The sequence below is a fragment of the Stegostoma tigrinum genome, chromosome 28 (assembly GCF_030684315.1).
Source record: "Stegostoma tigrinum isolate sSteTig4 chromosome 28, sSteTig4.hap1, whole genome shotgun sequence".
NCBI lineage: Eukaryota > Metazoa > Chordata > Chondrichthyes > Orectolobiformes > Stegostomatidae > Stegostoma > Stegostoma tigrinum.
The window spans coordinates 45,051,842-45,071,626 of record NC_081381.1 but is presented as its reverse complement, the minus strand read 5'-3'; the positions used below and the strand labels follow the sequence as shown (position 1 = coordinate 45,071,626).

Sequence of the window (19,785 nt, the reverse complement as noted above, 5' to 3'; positions counted from 1 at the left end):
GCAATAACCCCGTGGTAGAAAAAAAATAGCAAGCCTTAAATATTGGTTAGGACATTTCTAATGACCAGATCACCAGCACAGTGCTGATGGAAAACACAGTGGCTCAGTGGTTAGCACTGCTGCCCCACAGTGCCACGGGCCCGGGTTCGATTCCAGTCTCGAGTGACTGTCTGTGCGGAGTTTGCACATTCTCCATTGATGCATAGTGTCCAGGGATGTGCAGGCTAGGTAGATTAGCCATGGGAAATGCAGGTTTAGGTCTGAGTGGGATATTCACTGGAGGGCGGTGTGGCCTCAATGGGCTGAATGGCCTGGTTCCACACTGTAGGTATTCTGTGACTAGCTCCTGGACAGTATGGATCAAAGGTCAGTCCAACAAGAAGTCAATAACTTTAAAATAGCCATCAGGGAAATTAATCATCCTGTTCTCTGGGGCGGCACGGTGGCTCAGTGGTTAGCACTGCTGCCTCAAAGTGCTAGGGACTCCAGTTCAATTCCACCCTCGGGCGACTATCTGTGTGGAGTTTACACATTCTCCCTCTGTCTGCATGGGGTTCCTCCTACAGTCTAAAGATGTGCAGGTTAGGTGGATTAACCACACTAAATTGCCCGTTCTATTCAGGGATGTGTCGGTTAGGTGGGTGAAAGGGGGATGGGTCTGGGAGGTCCATGTGGACTTGTTGGGCTGAAGGGCCTGTTTCCATACTGTAAGGATTCTATGATTCTATGAAATAATGCCCTGGAAATGGCATCAGCTATTGTAATGGTAATAGACAAAATTCCATCTTTCTAATAGGTTCCTCTATCCTCTTACCAGCTGATGTTACAAAATCTTCATCGTCTGATTCAACAATGAACCTCCGCCGTCGAAGGGGAGTCTGGTCCAGCTCAGAATCTTCCGGGATTGGAACTTCATCTAAAACCTTAGACGCATGAACAATCTGGAAAGACAAGGCACGGGAAAGCATTTTACTTCCCAATCCCAACACAATAAATTCACATCTAGAAGGAATGTCTTATCACTGAGGTGCTGGGAAGTGAAATTTTCCAAGTGGAACATGCTTCATTAATGGACTCAAAACCCTCAGCAGTTTCAGCTACATCACATACAATACCAATTAATAAATGTCATAAATGATGTCACTTTTGCAACTAAACCACGTGATTGGTGATTGACAGCCATATCTACAACAGTTCAACTTGAAGAATGCTGCAGAAGGTTAAGGAATGACTGGGATTTTCAGGACAGCGAGGGGTTGCGATAAAGCAAAAACAGAAAATCTGTTCCCTCTAGTAAGTCACAGTCAAAGGGCAGAGTCTCAAACACATTTGCAAAAGACGTGCAGCAGACACAAACTTTTTTTACTCCAAGTTATCAGGATCTGGGATGTTCAACCTGATTGAAGTCATTTCTGTAAATGTTCCTGGACTAGCGATGACTGGTATTTCAGAATGAATAACGTGCAGGACTAGGGACAAAAGGAAACAATGGATGGGATTATACATAGCTTTGTTTTTCAAAAGACCAGTTGAGGCACGATGGGCCGAATGGCATCCTTCTGTCCTGTAAATTTCTATGATGTCTAAAAGGCAGTCACACAATGATAATGTTACTGGACTAGTAATCCAGAAGCCTGCACCAATACGACAGAGACACGAGTTAAAATCACACTATAGCACCTTATGAAATACAAAGTCAATTAATTATGCAGAATATAATACAAATCTTGTTTATCACGATCAGGAAACTACCAAATGGTTATAATCAGATCAGAAATGATCAATGCAAAGCAGCTCAAAGGACCTACTCCTAATGTCTGCTCAGGTGAGCAAAAGTATGGTTCTAACTACAGGTTATTTCTGTGACATATTGTCTCTAGGAGATCACAATCACACAAAGCTTCATCAACTTTAGTTGCCGTTTTTTACCTTTGTACAAATATTCCTGGCCATCACTTCTGTCCACATCATCTGGAATATTTTCAACCAGATTCAACCTACAATCATGCAAGGTATCAATGTTCCTTTAATTCTGGCTTCTTAACCATCACCAATTGTATACACACCACCACTGGTTCTCATGACTTCAGGGGTCTGAGCCCGAGACCTCTCTGTTTCAATTTCCTCTAATAAAGCACACTCAAACTCATCTCATTGACATAGCTTCAGGACATCGAACTTTTTAAGTTCTACGTGGCTTGTTATCATGTGTTATTCTACAACACTCCTATGAGGCTCCTTGCAACTTTTGTTTTATTCATTCATGGGATGTGGCCTTCACTGGCTGGACAAGCTGTCATTGTCCATTACTTATCTACCCAACCTGCACAGTTTTGGACTGTGGGGAGAAACTGGAGCACCGAGCAGAAACCCATGCAGACACAGGGACAATGTGTAAACTCCACACAGATAGCACTCTAGGCTAGAATCAAACCTGGGTCCCCTGGTACCACAGGCAGCAGTACTAACCCATGTGCCACCGTGCTGCCCTCCAATTCTTGCCGAATGTCTAGTTCAGTCACAATCTTGGTATATGACAGTAGACTGGTAATGAAATGTGTAAAATACTGGTGTCCAATATGGATGGTGAGTAAAGACTGACCCTCAAGATGAATTAAAATTGCTATTTTTTTTATTCCAAATGAAGAGTTTAAAATTACAGCATTTCATCCCCTACAGCTTTTTTAAAATGGGAGTGAATCAGGTGCTGCCAGATCTGGGCGGCACGGTGGCTCAGTGGTTAGCAAGGCTGCTTCATAGTGCCAAGGACCCGAGTTTGATTCCACCCTCATGTGACTGTCTGTGTAGAGTCTGCACATTCTCCCTGTGTCTGCGTGAGTTTCCTCCAGGTGCTCCAGTTTCCTCCTGCAGTCCAAAGCTGTGCAGGTTAAGGTGGATTGGCCATGATAAATTTTCCATAGCGTCCGGAGATATGCAGGCTAGACGGGCTAACCACGGGAAATATGGGGTTATGGGGACAGGGTGGGTGGGTAGGTCTGGGTGGAATGCTCTTTGGAGGCTTGGTATGGGCCACATGGCTTTCTTCCACACTGTGAATCTATGATCTAGTCACCAGCTGAAGGAATGGTCAAAACCAGTGCAACCTCAACTTGTACTCTGAAAGAATACCCAGGGATACAGACAAATTTCTTTGTATTTTTAGGCGCTTTGAAGAAGGACTGCAAGAATGATTTTTTTTAAAATGCAGGTAGACTTTAAAATTGAAAGGCTAAATGCTGCAGGTGCTGGAAAATCTACTGGAGAGAGAGAGAGAGAGAGAGACACATGTCCAGAAAATCAAGTGTACCTTCAGCATTGTCTGTTTACAAAGTTAGAAGGATACAGAGAATGTGTCCCTGGAGCTACAGAGCCATTTGAAAGTGAAGAAATTAAATTTACTGCACTAAGACATGCACTTGTTTCGACCAACCAGGCCCCCCCATGTGGGATGGATGTGCAGGATGGGACAGGAGCAGCTGATTGCTGACTGAGATGGGACCTTTTGACAGAAACAGTTCAGGCTTCCAGAGAGGGAGACATTGGAGTGATAAAGTATTTTTCAGCTCTAGAAAGTTTTTTATCCATAAGGTGTTTGAGACGGAGCAGAGCCAAATGCAAGTATACCTCACTGAACTGGAAAAAAAAACTTATCTGAAATGAGAAATAGTCTAAATGGTGTAACTCCTACTTATGGAGATGGAAGCACTTAATTCACAGAGAATGAGCAACAGTTCACAGCCAACAAGATTTTGCAAAACTAATAATTAGAGAATGAGTTCAGTGGACCTAATGTCAGTGAGTTTCCACTTCAGCTCTGCGGTTGAGCGCATGGTGAGAACTATCCAGGGGATTAACCAGCTGCAAATGAAAGGGGTTTAGAAGATTAGTGTCACTTAGTCGGCTGTAAAGTGCTTTGGGACATCATCAGGTCATGAAAGGTATAGAGAAAATGCAAGCCTGTTCCTTCTTTACTTATTTGCCACTAAGAACTTCAGTTATTCACTGGAATACTGCAGACGCAGTGGATGACCTTTTGAGGGAATGAAAGTGAAACAACATGAAAATCTGCAAAATATCCCAGATGTAGGACTTCACAGGCATTAAACTAGATACCTCACAGGAAGCACTCCCACCGCAAATCCAGGCTGCAGTTTTGTTTTATATTGACTCTGTTGAAAGATAGATCAAATACAAGGCGGCCATGTTACCAGTAAAACCGAACCTATCAACAAGCTTTAGGCAATGCACTCTGCCACAGAACTTCAGAGTATGAGACTCTGATGAATTTGAAAAAAAAGTGTCAAATAAGTTGCTACAAGCTACGCGCGAAAGCAGTTAGGATTTGCTAAGGTTCTGACCGCCAAGGAGGCCAGATTTTTGACATTTGTTCCAACCTACCATTTTTGGTAAGCTTCATCTGCATTACCTCCAATGTAGTCACTGTCATAGGATGTTGGCACATGATACAGCTGTTCTCATTGGCCCACAGATGTGATGCTTCTCACATGTGATGAAGCAGCTGTAGGGGATGAGGAGGAATAGGAGTTGAGTGGGCAAGGAAGAGTGCGCGAGTGAGACAGCATGAGCGAGAAGATAGGTTGGGCGGGTGGATGACAGAATGTAGAGTGAGCAATTACTTGTATGCCCCAGTTGACCAGAAATGAGTGGCAGGTTTACTGGAGCATGCAACCTTTTCCTGCCTGAAAATTTTTCATGTTCATTGTCAACCCTCTGATGTCACTCTCAGGCTTATTCCAAATTTCTACTGCTTAACCATAAATAACATCAAATGGGGTGAATTTTATAAAAGTAAAGTCAGAAATGCATGAAGAGAAATGGGGGTCAAGTTATTTTTGTACAAAGTGGTTCAATTTTCCCTCTTGAAGATTGCCCAAGGGCAAACTCACAGGAGAAATACAGTTCATCCACAGCTGGGAAACTTCAACCTCCCAGCCAAAACCGTTTGGCCTGGTTTTAACAAAGCAAATCCTCTCATATCCATTCTCCAATGATGAAGTCTAACAGCTGACGCAACCTTTGTTGGCAACGGATCTTGCACGAAGCAGCGCAGTGGCCCAATACGTGTGTAATCAACTTAAAACCAGAGTTATAAAAGGCAGATAGTCACAAGGTGAAAGGTCTCAGATTTGTAAAACTCCTTTCCCTGAATCTTTCACCAATGAAGGGAAATCAACTGACTTTAAATGCATTGTTGAGTAAGTTTGGGCGGCACGGTGGCTCAGTGGTTAGCACTGCAGCCTCACAGCACCAGGGACCCGCGTTCGCTTCGAGCCTCGGGCGACCGTCTGTGCGGAGTTTGCACATTCTCCCCGTGTCTGTGTGAGTCTCCACCAGGTGCTCCGGTTTCCTCCCACAGTCCAAAGACGTGCAGGCTAGGTGGACTGGCCGTGCTAAATTGCCCGTGCTAAATTGCCCGTAGTGTTCAGGTGTGTGGGTTATAGGGGGATGGGTCTGGGTGGGATGTTTCAAGGGGTGGTGTGGGCTTGTTGAGCTTAAGGGGCTGTTCCCACACTGTAGGGAATCTAAAAAAAATCCTATACACACTCAACTCAAAGCCATTGTGTTGCCTTCACCAACCAGAGGCAGCAGACAGGCAATTTCTTTTGCGTGATCTCCAAGAAACAGTGAACATTTGTCCTCATTTTCAAAGTGCTGTGAGGAGCCCCACGCACAAAGTCACACCAGCTTCAGCCAGGATGTTTCTGAAAACAGGACCTGAAAGGAAGACAAGCTTGCATACTCAGAATATCAGTCTGAATGCAATTAGTGGGCAGTCTGGAAGTAAGAAGACGCTACAGAAAAGACCAAATGAACCGTAACTGATTAAACATCCAAGATGAGAGTGGAAGGCAAAGCAGCCAAGGCCTTCATTCAAAGCAATTAAATTCTCTGCTAGAAATATGGATGGCAACAGGATTAGGATGGTTTGTAATTGGCTTTGTGGAGATCCTGATGCCAATTGGCTCAAACATGAAAATACACATGTGGATGACTATGGAAGGTTGACTAACACTTGACAATTCATACTTTCTATTATTCTTACATGGCACAAGTGCACCACTGACAAGGTTAACTTTCAGTGATCATCTCTGATACCCATGGTGATTGTGGTGGACTGTCTTTGTGAAACTGCTGTGGTCCATATGGTGTAAGGTCATTCACAGTGTTGGTAGGTGACGGTGACAGCAAAGGAACCATGATATAACTCTAAATCAAGGCGGTGAGCAGGTTGGTGAGGAACCTGAAGGTGCTTCTGCTCCTATGTATATCCTGCAATTGTCCTTCTGGATGGGAGTTGCTGTCAAAGGAGCCATGGTGAGCTACTGCAGTGCATCTCTTAAATGCTGGTAGAGGGAGTGAATGTTTAAGGTGACAGATGAGGTAACAATCAAGCAAATTACTTTGGCCTGGAGTGCTGGACCTTCTTCAGTGCTGTTGGAGCCCAATTTCAACAGGCAGTCTACTGATTCTTCACATTCTTGACTTGCACCTTGGAGGCGATAAACAGGCCTTGAGGAGCCAAGTGGTGAGTTCTTGCCAAAGCATTTCAAATTTTACCTGCTCTAATAACCACAGTCTCTATACAGCAAGTCCAGGTCTTTTTTGTGATCTACAGTCACACCCAGAATATTGACAGTGAAAGATGCAATTATGGTACTGCCATTGGATGTCAAGGGAAGGTGAAGGAGATTCTCCTTTGTTGAAGGTGGCCATTGCCTGGCATTTGTGTGGCACAAATATCACTTGGCTCTTGTCAGCCCAAGCCTGGAAATAGTCCAGATTTTCCTGAACATTGGTACAGAAGGGGCTAGGCCTGAAACGTCAGCTTTTGTGTTCCTAAGATGCTGCTTGGCCTGCTGTGTTCATCCAGCTTCACAATTTGTTATCTCTGTATCTGAGGAATTGTGATTGGCGTTGAATGCCGTGCAATTATCAGCAAATGTTCCCATGTCTGACCTTCAGGTGGATAGATAGTTATTTATGTAGCAGTTGAAGGTGGTCGGGCATCAGGCATGCATTGAGGAACTCTAGCAGAAAGGAACTGGGACTGAGATGATTAGTCTCCAACAACTGCGACCGTGTTCCTTTTGTGCTGCGTTTCTCCAACCAATGGAGAATTCCCACCTCACCCCTTGGTCAAGTGCTGCATTGATATCAAACGGCAATCACTCTCACCTCACCACTGGAGTTCAGCTCTTTTATCCATGTTTGATCTAAGGTTGTAATGACGGCAGGAAATGTGTGTCCCTGGAAGGACTCAGACTGGATGTCACTGAGCTGGTTATTGTTGACTAAGTGGTGTCAGATAGCACTTTAGATGACATCTTCCCATCACTTTACTGATGATTGAGTGTATACTGACAAATTAGTAACTGACTGGTTTGAATATGCTCTGCGTTTTGTGTACAGAAGTCATACCTCAACAAATTTCCACATTGATAGGAAGAAGTCAGTGTTATCATCGCACTTCAACTCAGAGCTAAGTAGAATGGCTTAACAGGAATCTCATTCCAGCTCAAAATAAAACACTCTCAGGGATGGGTCTGGGAGAAAATTCAAATGTAAGTATCAACATAAGGAAAATCTTGATGCCTTTTATTCATACATAAGGAGCAAGAAGGTAACTAGAGAAAGGGTTGGCCCACTCAAGGACGAAGGAGGGAAGTTATGCGAGGAGTCAGAGAAAATGAGTGAGATTCTTATTGAGTACTTTGCGTCGGTATTCACCAAGAAAGGCATGACAGATGTTGAGGTTAGGAATAGATGTTTGTTTACTCCAAAGTCAAATCGGCAGGAAGGGGGAAGTGTTGGGTATTCCAGGTCTGGAGGGGATCTATCCCAGGTTACTGAAAGAAGCATGACAGGAATAGCTGTGGCCTAAACAGATATCCTTGCAGCATCCTTAACCACAGGTGAGGTCCTGGAGGGCTGGAGAATTGCTAATGTTGTCCCCTTATTTAAGAAGGGTAGCAAGGAGAATCAGTTAATTGTAGACCGGTGAGCCTGACCTCAGTGGTAGGGAGGCTGCTGGAGAAGACATTGAGGGATAGGATCTATTTACATTTGGAAGAAAATGGGCTCATTAGTGATAGGCAACATGGTTTTGTGCAAGGAAGGTCATGTCTTACCAACTTGATTGAATTCTTTGAGGAAGTGACAAAGGTGATAGATGAGGGAAGGGCTGTAGATGTCATATACATGGACTTCAGTAAGACGTTTGATAAGGTTCCCCATGATAGGCTGATGGAGAAAGTGGAGTTGCATGGGGTCCAGGGTGTACTAGCTAGATGGACAGAGAACTGGCTGGGCATCAGGAGGCAGAGAGTTGTAGTGGAAGGAAGTTTCTCAAAATGGAGAACTGTGGCCAGTGGTGTTCCACAGGGATCCCTGTTGGGACCACTGTTGTTTGTGATATACATAAATGATCTGGAGGAAGGTACAGCTGGTCTGATTAGCAAGTTTTCAGATGACACTAAGACAGTAGGAAGATTTTGGAAGGTCCAGTTCAAAAGCGAACTATACAGAAAATGGAAAAGCCTGGGGGAAAATTGATGCACAGAGAGATCTGGGTGCTCAGGTCCATTGAAGGTGGCAACGCAGGTCGATAGAGTGGTCAAGGCGGCATGCTTTCCTTCATCGGACGGGGTATTGAGTACAAGAGTTGGCAGGTCATGTTACAGTTGTACAGGACTTTGGTACGACCATATTTGGAATACTGCGTACAGTTCTGGTCGCCACATTACCAAAATGCTTTGGAGAGGGTGCAGAGCTGGTTTTCCAGGAAGTTTCCTGGAATGCAGGGCACTAGTTATGAAGAGAGGTTGATAGGTTACGATTATTTACATTAAAAAGACGAAGTTTGATTGGGGTCTTGATTGAGATCTACAAAATCATGAGAGGTATAGACAGGATGGACAGCAAGAAGCATTTTCCCCAGAGTGGGGGACTCAATTACTCTGGGTCATAATCTCAAGGTGAGAGGGGAAAAGTTTAAGGGGATTATCCATGGTAAGTTCTTTACGCAGAGCGTGGTGGGTGCCTGGAACACGTTGCCAGCGGAGGTGTTAGAAGCAGGCACAATAGTGTCATTTAAGATGTATCTAGACAGATGTGTAAATGAGCAGGGTGCAAAGGGATACAGATTCTTAGAAAATAGGCGACAGATTTAGATACAGGATCTGAATCGACGCAGGCTTGGAGGGCCGAAGGGCCTGTTACTGTGCTGTAATTTCCTTTGTTCTAACATGAACTGCACAACAAACAGTAAATCCAACTCCTTCCAAAGGAGTATGCAAACTAGGACAGACTACAGCTTATCCTGCAGTAAAGGCACAAAAAAGAGCTATGAAATTTCTGAGTAAATCCTGTTGTGATTCCCATAGCCTGATATTTCTTTCCATCTCATGTGCTTCTCTAGCTTTCTCTTGAAAGCATCAATATTTTCAGCTCAACTCCTCCCTGTGGTAGCTGGTTTCACATTCCCACCATTCTGTTTGGAGCAGATTAATCCCGAGATGTTCATCAAAAATTATGAACAGGCTTTTTCAATCAAGTCCAATGATAAGATATTTTTCAGAGGTCATCCTTAAAACATCCGCAACGAATCTATTTGACAGAAACTTCACAGATAAACGTCGATTCCCACTGCTCTAATTCATTCTGCAAAAAACCTGAAGCTAAGACACCAGGGACAATTTATTTGATAACTGTAAGCCTCTGGTCCAAATCCTACCCTCCATGATCCTGTAAGAGTCCTGTGCTCCATATTCTAATCTACACATTTTGCTTTCATTACCAAATGATGAGTTTGTGTTTACTTCATCTGTGGTGCATCATCACTGACGATGTTTTAAAACTAACAACAATGTCAAGTGGATTCACTGCCATATCATTGCCACGTGGCAGAATGCAACTACCTTTTCTGCCTTCAAGTAACAAGTGCACAGTTACAACATGTTCAATACCCTCCTCAAATAGAAAGCCATTGCTAAATTTCACAGAATAACATCAGGGAGAAGAATATTCATTACAGTCGGCAAAGCTCACATTCCTTCATTACAATTATAGAGCTACATACTTTCCCACTGTCGATGTCTCCACATAGGAGTTTCAGAAAAGAGTTCAAATGTCAGAGCAAATATGTGACCTCCCTGAGATCATTCAGGTAATTTCAGCATGATTTAATTTAGATCTACAGCCCAGGGCTTCAAACATGTTACTTGCTACATATTAAAGTTTTAAGCAAAGTGTCACCTACCAAACTTGTCTCCAGCTGTAAGTTTAAGACTCAACTTATTTATAACTAGTAACAGCTTGTTACATTCTATTTTCAAACAAGCACATATGGAAGGTGATTTAATTGCATCACTCACACTCTACTTACAGATGAGAACATTTCCCCCTGTATCAGTAGCACTGAACTCATATAGTTTTTAAAACCTTCTCTCAGAATGGAGGTGACATTCACGGGACTATAACCAGTGCTTGTCACCCTTACGCAATGTTGGTGGGGTGTAGCTTTGAAGAGACTGGTTTACTTGGTCACTTTTACAGAGACCAGAGACACTTGCAGATCAGACAAAAAATTAATGGGTTTTCACAATAATCTAGGAACTTTGACAGCTGCTTCCAAGTTTGTAAAATCTCAGTCTCGAAGAACAAGGGTTGCAGATCATAGGAACACCACAATGTAATTAAAAAAATCATATTTGACTTGAAATATTAACTCTTTCTCCCTCAATGAGTGCTGCCGAGAGTTTCTCCAACACTTTCTGTTTCAATCTCCACACTATCCTGATGTGGAATTATATTGCCATTCCTTCACTGCTTGCTGGGTCAAAATCCTGGAACTCCCTTCCTCTTGGCACTATGGTGTGCCTACTCAGTGCCACTGCAGTGATTCAGCAAGGTTGCTAACCTGCGGCTGCGTCAGGCAGTTAGAGATTAGAGATTAATAACAAAATACCAATAAGTGAAACAAATACAAAATAAACACCTACATGTCATTCAACTTTACTATTTGTCACGGTGGGATCGGAGCTCACTCTATAGCGACAGCAGTATCCTAACCATTGCACTGACATCCTGCATTTCACTACCTATAGAACGGTCACATTATATCAACCTATGCTATTCTCAATTTCAAGGATTGTGAAAGGTAACGTAGAATTTTCTCATCACAAAATTTTTAAAATTTGCTAAAGCAGGACAAGAGCTAGTTACTGTGGTCAAGTCAGGCAAGAAGGTCAAACAAGAGCAGATTCAGTGCAGTAACTTCCACTGTCATTCCTTCAGTGTATAATCGTAGCAACATTTTCAGTTCAATGAATTTCCAAAAATAACTGTCTTTTACAGTCTTCGCAAGTAGAATGCAACATTGCACATACTATTTTGGGGAAGAAGGAGACAGAGAGGAAGAAATGTGTCAACATGAATGGGGTGGGAGGCGAGGCAAAGAGAAAGAAAATGTAGATGCAGCAGGGATGTATTACTTACAAATCTAAGGAGACAACAGCTAAGACAGACCCTGGAGATTACAACCCTCTTCTCATTGCTTCTTAAATAATGGTTCAGAAAGGAGGAAGGCACAGATATCAGTGTCTAGGCTTGTGCCCATGACATTCAGAGACTGACCCATATCCTTATTTAAAAACCAAAAGAACTGTAGATGCTGGAAAATGGAAACAAGAACAAAAACAGAAACTGCTGGAAAACCTCAAATGGTCTGGCAGCATCCATGGATGGAAAAGAGAGTTAATGTTTCTGGTCCAGGTGGCCCTTCTTTAGAACAGTTCAGCAATTCCTGTTTTCGTCCGTGTCCCGTATCTTCATTATTCAGCGATGGGCAGTTCCATGGATATTCAGCAAGGGCCAAGAGGATGGTACATGGGCTCAGTAACAGTTGATCCCATGAATCAACACTGTACACAATGCAGTTTTCATATTCATGTAGCTTAGTTTTGAACAGATCACATTGTCCTTGGTAAAAACTGGATTTAAGGCCTCAACAAAAGCACATGGATTATGAAGTAATGCCATCCAGTCACAAAGAATTGACTACTTTTGATAAGTTGTGTTTTGGGTATCTATACACTGTTAGAATATATAATTCAAAGAGGAGATTGTAATCCCAAACATTGTGGAGATGCAGGTAGTTCTGAGTCATTACAAGAGTCCAGAAGAAGAGTACCACATCAACTTATGGATGAAGAGATTAATCAGATGAAGGCAAAGTTCTGCTGAATAGTCAGCTTGCCTGCCACAACAAATCATTATCAAAGAATAATTTCTACCTGTTTGTCTTAGTACAAACTTGTTTCAACTGCTTTTTTAACTCCACCTTACAAACAAAAAGGTCTATGGGCAGGAGGTATTGCCAGCAGAAAGCAGTCACAAAACTAGATGTTACATATACTTTTAATCAACCTGTGCAGAGACATTATCACACACCTCAGGAGTAGGTGGAACTGGAACCCAGGCATTCTGGTCGAGAAGCAAGGACACTACCATGCACCACATGGTCCAGCTGCATGTTGCTTGTCAACTACAAACCTGGGATTTCAAGGTATTGTTAGCAGACATAGCCCTTTGCTTTCATCAGCAGATTCTGCTCCAGACTGAATCAAATTCAGCTTGGTTAAGTAGCTCATTACCCCCTTCACCCCAAAATGTTTGCAAAACTTGAGCCTCATCATTTTACTGCCCACTTGTCAGAAGTTCTTAAATACATACTCATTAATGAAACGCCATAAGGACATTCTAACTGTATGCAACACTGAAGCCTCAAGCAGCATTACAGAGCAAAGTTGAAGCTGCAGAAAGGACAGACACATAAAGAAGTTCATTAGGCTGGGCTGTCCATTCCCATCACCCATTGACACAGGCAGCAGGTATTGATTGCCCAGGTTTCCAATATCCAATGCAGACGAAGGTGGTTGGTGACAACTGCAGGTTCAACAGATATTAAAGAACTAAACATAGAGGATTCCCGTTGTACCTTACACATAACAGTCAACAATCTACATGTGCTTTAAAAATAAATACCAAGCAGCTGGCCGTGCGTTCAAAGTATGTTGTTTCTATGGTAATAATTGTTCATAGATTCCAAACCTACTGATAAGATAAAAACTAAGGCATGCATTGTTTTCTTTAGGAACAACATTTTTTTAAAACCCTGTACAGAGTTTATTGACTTGTTCCGTTTTACCCTTCTCCTCTCACACCTGGTGTCATATCTGCTCCCTATTTATATAGGCAGACAGCCATTAAACACCACCTATTTCTCTTGGCCTTAACAACAACATGAATAAATGTTATCAAACCAGATATTAACAGAAGTGATTAATACATGAAGTTGGCCGCACCATCAAACTATGCAATAGCTTTATGTCACAGGTGGACTTTAGGGCAAAGTAGAATGAACCTGGGGGTGAACAGCAGCAGAATAAATACCAGAGGAGTGGGGTCAGTCAGAGCATACCTTAGGGTGAATCTACAGGCAGTGTTCCGGAGGCAACATCCAACTTAAAATGAATAAGGCTTGGGTGCTCAGGAACCAGGTTTGCAACTTGAGCGAATGGTGTCTGAACAGGGATAAAGTACTTATTTTTTATAGTTGTATATGTTAGGAATAGACAGCAGGAGTGAGAGGTGGTTGTGAAGGCTAGTACACAACAACAAAGTTTAAGAGGCATCTTGACAAATATAGGTGCAGGCAGAGAATAGATGGATATGGACCACACAGGGGAGAAGTTTTTTATGTTAAGAAAGCTGTACTATTGTTGCAATCTTGATGGGCCGAAGGGCCTGTTCCTGTGTTGTACTGCTCTTTGTTCTTCAATTGGGCATCCTACATGAATTCCTTCAATCACTGTAAAAGGGACAGGGTATATAATTTATGACATTGCTTTCGTTTTAGTGAACGATTTGCTTCTAGATAGAGTGCCATTACTGCATAAGTTACCTGCACGAGCGTAAGTCACAGCATATATAACCCACATGTAGAGTTCAAGTAGAGAAGAATGAAATGTTTCTGAATAAGCAGCCCAGGGCCTTTCCATATCCACTGTGCTTAGCCATTTCTTGATATCATACGGGCTCAACTGAATTGACTAAAAACCGACACCAGTGACGCTGGCAACCCTCAGGAGGAAGCAAAAGTGAATTATCTTCTTGGCACTTCTGGCTGAGGATTATAATACTCTCACCTTGTTTTTAACAGAGGTTTTCAGTGCCCCACCATTGATGAAAGAGATGCACATGGAGCTGCTTCTTCTGGCTTATTTGCCCAACATCAGTCATGACTGGATGTGTTCGGGCTGCAGACAGTTATTCTGATCCACTGCTTGTGGGATCACCTTGCTCTGTCTAATGCTTGCCACTCCAACTGATTAGCATAATTCAGCATTGTTGCTTCACCCGAGTGCTACCATTTTTAGGTGTGCTAGGAGCAGCCCCCAGCATGCATACTTGCACTCGCCTTGGAACCAGGTTGATCCTCTGATTTGATGGTATTGGTAGAGTTGCTGGCTGAACATCTGCTGATTTAAACTCCGGGTGACTACAATTCTGCTGTTGACGGCCTCATGAGCATCTAGTTTAGAGTTGCTAGATATCTATGCACCTATTCTACTCAGCATGGTGGTGGTGTCACACACCACAAAGCACAATAATTCTCTTCACGATGTCAGGATTTTGTCTCAAGAACTGTATCATGGTCACGCTTATCAATACTTAGCCAAGTTTACAAGGAGAGTTCCTACTGCAAATGTGATCATAGGAAGTTATGAGGTGAACACACTGACAAGAAGGGCAGTCAGCTTTGGGCGTATAAATGTCATTGCATGACAACTGTTGAAAGTGCTGTCAAAATGGAAAGTAATTTTAATTTTAAATTTCTTTAAAAAGGCAAGATTATATCTCTGGTGAATAGTTTAAAATTTTCACCTGACATCTTATAAATGCAATTTGACATTAAGTGAAAGCAAGTAGTGTGATGTGGAATGGTGTGATCAGAAAAGTAACTGCTGCTGAATTTTAAGTGCTTTACACTAGAGAGCTCAATTACGCTGCCAATCAGCATTGGTGCCAACTTTATCTGAAAAAGTTTAAAGACGCAGCATTTTTAGGAGATAAAGCAATAGAAATATTATTTCAGGCTGCTCGGTCAGTCGAGGAAAGTGGATTTGAAGAAATGTCCAATGATGGGGCAGGTGGAAATCCAATGCGTTATGCTGCCTGCACTATTTATTAGACCATTCAGCCATGATTATATACATTGCAGTTATGGAACTGATTCAGTAGGGAGAGAGACAGATGAGACAGTGGTCGAGCAAGAGGAGGAGCAAACAAGGGAACAATTTTTCAGGACCAAGAATGATCAAGGAAATGAGAGAGACAGAGATTGACAGTGAGAATTTCAGAACACTCCTACATTACATTTTATGATTTCTTAAGGAAGAGTATGGTAGTGCTGCAACAGCTATAACTTTACATTCAGATAGTTAGGCTCAATAATTGCAATGGAGGAAGGAAATTTCAAGGTTGAGTGTATAACAAATAGGTGCCTGTGAGCATTAAGCCTGTGAAACCATTCAACTACATCATGGCTGATCTTCTACCTCACAATCAGTTTCCCAGGCTATTCCCACAGCCCTTGATGCTTTGAACATCCTTTTACATCCTTTTCATCCTGAATACACTCAACAATTGATTCCTGACAGCTCTCTGGGCAGATAATTCCGAAGATTCAACCCCTTTCCAGTGGTGAAATTTCTCTGCATTTCGGTCCTAAAACAGCCTACTCCTTATTGCCAGACTGTACTCTCTGGTTCCGGACCGTCCAGCCAGGGACAGAAACATCCTTCAGGCACCCATAACCAAGTCGTAAGAATTGAGCATGCTTTAACGAATCTTCTAAGTTCTACACAGTATCAACCAAGTCTCGATTGTCTCCCATGGGATAATATCGCTAACCCAGGTGTCAATTTGGTCAACATTTGCTGCACTCTTTTCATGGCATCAATATCCTTTTGGAGGTAAGGACATCAAAATTGTACGCAATATTTGCCAATGATCTACAGAATTTCCCCAAGATTTCAATACAGAAACCCTGCAGTGTGGAAACAGGCATTCAGCCCAACTAGTCCACACCAATATGCATCCCACCTAGATTCAACCCCATACCCTAAGCCTGGAGCCCTGCTTTTTCCATAGCTAATCCACCTAACCTACACATCCTCGGACACTGCAGGCAATTTAGCAGGATCAATCCACCTAGCCTGCACGTCTTTGGGCTGTGGGAGGAAGCCGGAGCACCCAAAGGAAACCCACACAGACATGGCAGAATGTACAAACTCCACACAGACCGTTGCCCGAGGCTGGAGTTGAACCTGGGCCCCTGTTGCTATGACGCAGCAGTGCTAATCACTGAGTCACCATGCCACCCTTACTGTTTCCTTTATTCTTATCCTCAAATCATCTTGCGATAAAGACCAACGTACTAATATTCTGCCTATTTGCTTGGTGTGCCTGCATGTTAGCATACAATGACCTATTAACAAGGACATCCAGGTTCCTTTGGATATTAACACTTCCCAATCTCTCATCTTTTCAAATGCTCTGCATTTCTACCAAAGCAGACAACGTCATATTTTTCCCATTTTATATGTTATCTGCCATGTTCTAGTTCACTCATCTAGTCCATCCAGATTTTCTTAAAGCGTCTGAGCATTTACCTCACAACTCACTCATTCTTACATAGTTTTGTAAGATCAGCATTTGGTCCTAACATCAAAATTGCTAGAACGGATTGTGAATACCTTAAGCCCAGACTCAGAACCTTGTGATATGCAAAAAAGAAAATGACCTATTCACTCCTCCTCTCTGCCTGTTAATCAACAAATTGTGGGAAAATGTGAAATTGTCCATTTTGGCAGAAGATTTTAAAAAATACATTATCTAAATTGTGAGAAAGGTCTGTGAACTTCAATTGGATTACTCAGAAAGAAACTCCCAAGGCACACCCACACACACTCATCTTTTCTCTTTGCGGATGCTTCACTGGAGTTGAGTTGGTCGGAATGGTGCTGGCGATGGCGATGATTCCTGTTTCATCGGCCTGAAGCACGGATTACTGGAATGGCAGCCGGGCATCAGCTGTAGCGATGGCAGAGCAAGGACTCTTGGCTGTTGTAATCTCAGAGCATGGACCTTGCATAAGTCGTTGGGCTGTGTTTGGGACCCAGGCCAATGAAGTTGAATTCTGTTTAATGTACTTCCTTTTTATTCTTTTGTAACTAAAAGTGGCGCCAAACTGTGGTGACAGAACACTTTTTACTGTATCTCCCTAGCTATATGTGATAAAAATCATTCATTGATTCACATTCTGAAAGGAGGGCAACAAGCATACAGACACAGCTGAAATGAAAGGACTGCAGAAACTAAAAGAAGGTGAAAACAATTTGTCAAAAATGATAGACTGAGACAGATAGTCAGGCAGAGTGAGGTACTTCAACAGGTAATGCAAACTCTGATCTCAGCAATCGACTCAGAAGACAGACATTTGGCTAAGAACAGTGCACAGAGATAAACATCTCACACACTTCAAACAAAGACTGGCGAGCTGCCAAAAAATAAATCTAGAAGGAAATCAGAGGCTGCCGCCTTTGGGAGATACAAAGCATGTTATAAAATACAATTCAAATATTGCAAATAGTAAATCACGCTGTAGTCATGACACTTGGGATGCAATGACCCTGGGCTTTGTTGTAGCATCGATGCACCAAGACACAGTGATCCTGGACCCTTAACTTAACACCAACGCACCAGGATGCGAAGTGACAGCAAGTAGTTGTCCCAGTTCTCAATGAGTCTCTTTTAACTATTAACTGAACTCCCGGGGTCCTCACAAACAAGCTCTACCAAAAGAAGCCTGTTACCAGGATTTCTGAAATGTCTATTCTGTAAACTAAGTGGTAATTCCTTGACTCACAAACATGTTGAACAGAGGACCAACAAATTGAACAGGACTAACAATCCAATTAACACGTTTTACTTTTGTTGTATCAATATTCAAGGTGAAGGAAGGTATCAGAAGACCATAAGACACAGGAGTGGAAGTAAGGCCATTCAGCCCATTGAGTCCGCTCTGCCATTTAAACCATGGCTGGTGGGCATTTCAACTTCACTTCCCTGCACTCTCCCCACAGCCCTTGATTCCTTGTGAGATCAAGAATTTATCGATCTCTGCCTTGAAGGCATCTAACGTCCTGGCTTCCACGGCACTCCGTGGCAATGAGTTCCACAAGCCAACCACTCTCTAGCTGAAAAAATGTCTCCTCATTTCCATTTTAAATTGATCCCTTCTAATTCTAACGCTGTGCCCATAGGTCCTAGTCTCCCCGCCTAACGGAAACAACTTCCCAGCGTCCATCCTTTCTAAGCCATACGTTATCTTGTAAGTTTCTATTAGATCTCCCCTCAGCCTTCTAAACTCTAATGAATACAATCCCAGGATCCGCAGCCGTTCATCGTACGTTAAACCTACCATTCCAGGGATCATTCGTGTGAATCTCTGCTGGACACGTTCCAGGGCCAGTATGTTCTTCCTGAGGTGTGGGGCCCAGAATTGGACACATCTTATTCAATTTGTAGCTTGAGATCCTCATCTCCCTGAATTGATCAGTGGATCACATTGCTCTTAATGAAAATACAGTGCGAAATTAAACCATGCCCTAAAGTCATAGCATGCAACTCAAACCTGCAGCGCCCTGACAGACTTGCTTTCTATGTGCTTGCCAAGAGAGGTCATACCTTGGCTCCAACAATTGCCCTTGGGGTCATGAGGAAAATGCCAGGTAGTGAGCAGTAGTAAACCTTGCTGCAAGTTGACATGTAGAACTTACCAACAGTACAATGCAAGATTCACTTTCTATCACAGAATCACCATGAAGCAGAAGGAGGCTATTCAACTCTTCATGCCTGAACTGGCTCGTCACACAAGTATCATTACCTCAAACCAAACTCCTGCTTTTCTCCATACTCTTGCACAGCATTTCTATCCAAATAATTATCTAAAGCCTTCTTGACTGCTTCAATTGAACCTGCCTCCACTACATTTCACATTCCATACCCTAACTACTCAAGGTATGAAGTAGTTTTTGCTTCTCACACGACACTTACTTTTACGCACATTTCTTTAAAACCGTGCCCCTCTCATTCTTGTTCCTTTTATGAACAGGAACAGCTTCTCCCTAACTACTCTATCCAACTCGCACATGATGTGGGGAGCCTCTATCAAATCTTCTCTTAGTTTTTCTCTCCAAGGACAGCCCAAACTTCTTCAATTTGTTTTCATAGCTGAAGATTCTCATTTCAGGAGCCATTATGCACAATCACATTTGTGCTTTCTCCAATGCATTCACACCTTTCCTCTAATGTGGCACCCACAACTGTATATTATACTCCAGCTGAGTTCTTAACAAGTGCCTGAGAACACTGCTTCATTAGCTACTCTCTCCACCTGCACTGCCACCTTCAATAATCTGTACACATTTGCAGCTGGGTTCCTCTGCTCCTGTGCTCCCTTTAGAATTGTACCACTTATTTCATACTGTCCTCCAACGTTCTTCCTACCAAAACACATAACCTTACATTTCTCTGAATCAAATCTCACCTGCCTCCCATTCACCCACTCCCCCATCTTGTCAATATCCTTTTGGAGTTCCACACAGTCCATCCACAGTTTATAATTCTTTTGAGTTT

General features: G+C 42.7%; 1 protein-coding gene across 10 annotated transcripts in view; it reads right to left on the bottom strand.

Annotated features, from left to right (window-relative positions):
• The window catches only part of hspg2 (heparan sulfate proteoglycan 2), a 486,508-nt gene that overhangs the window by 363,571 nt on the left and 103,152 nt on the right, over positions 1 to 19,785 (bottom strand). For all 10 annotated transcript variants that reach the window (XM_059655629.1, XM_059655631.1, XM_059655630.1 and 7 more), the window contains exon 2: positions 815 to 941. In XM_059655629.1, coding sequence (XP_059511612.1) covers positions 815 to 941 — 127 coding nt within the window. The remainder of the gene's footprint in view (positions 1 to 814; positions 942 to 19,785) is intronic.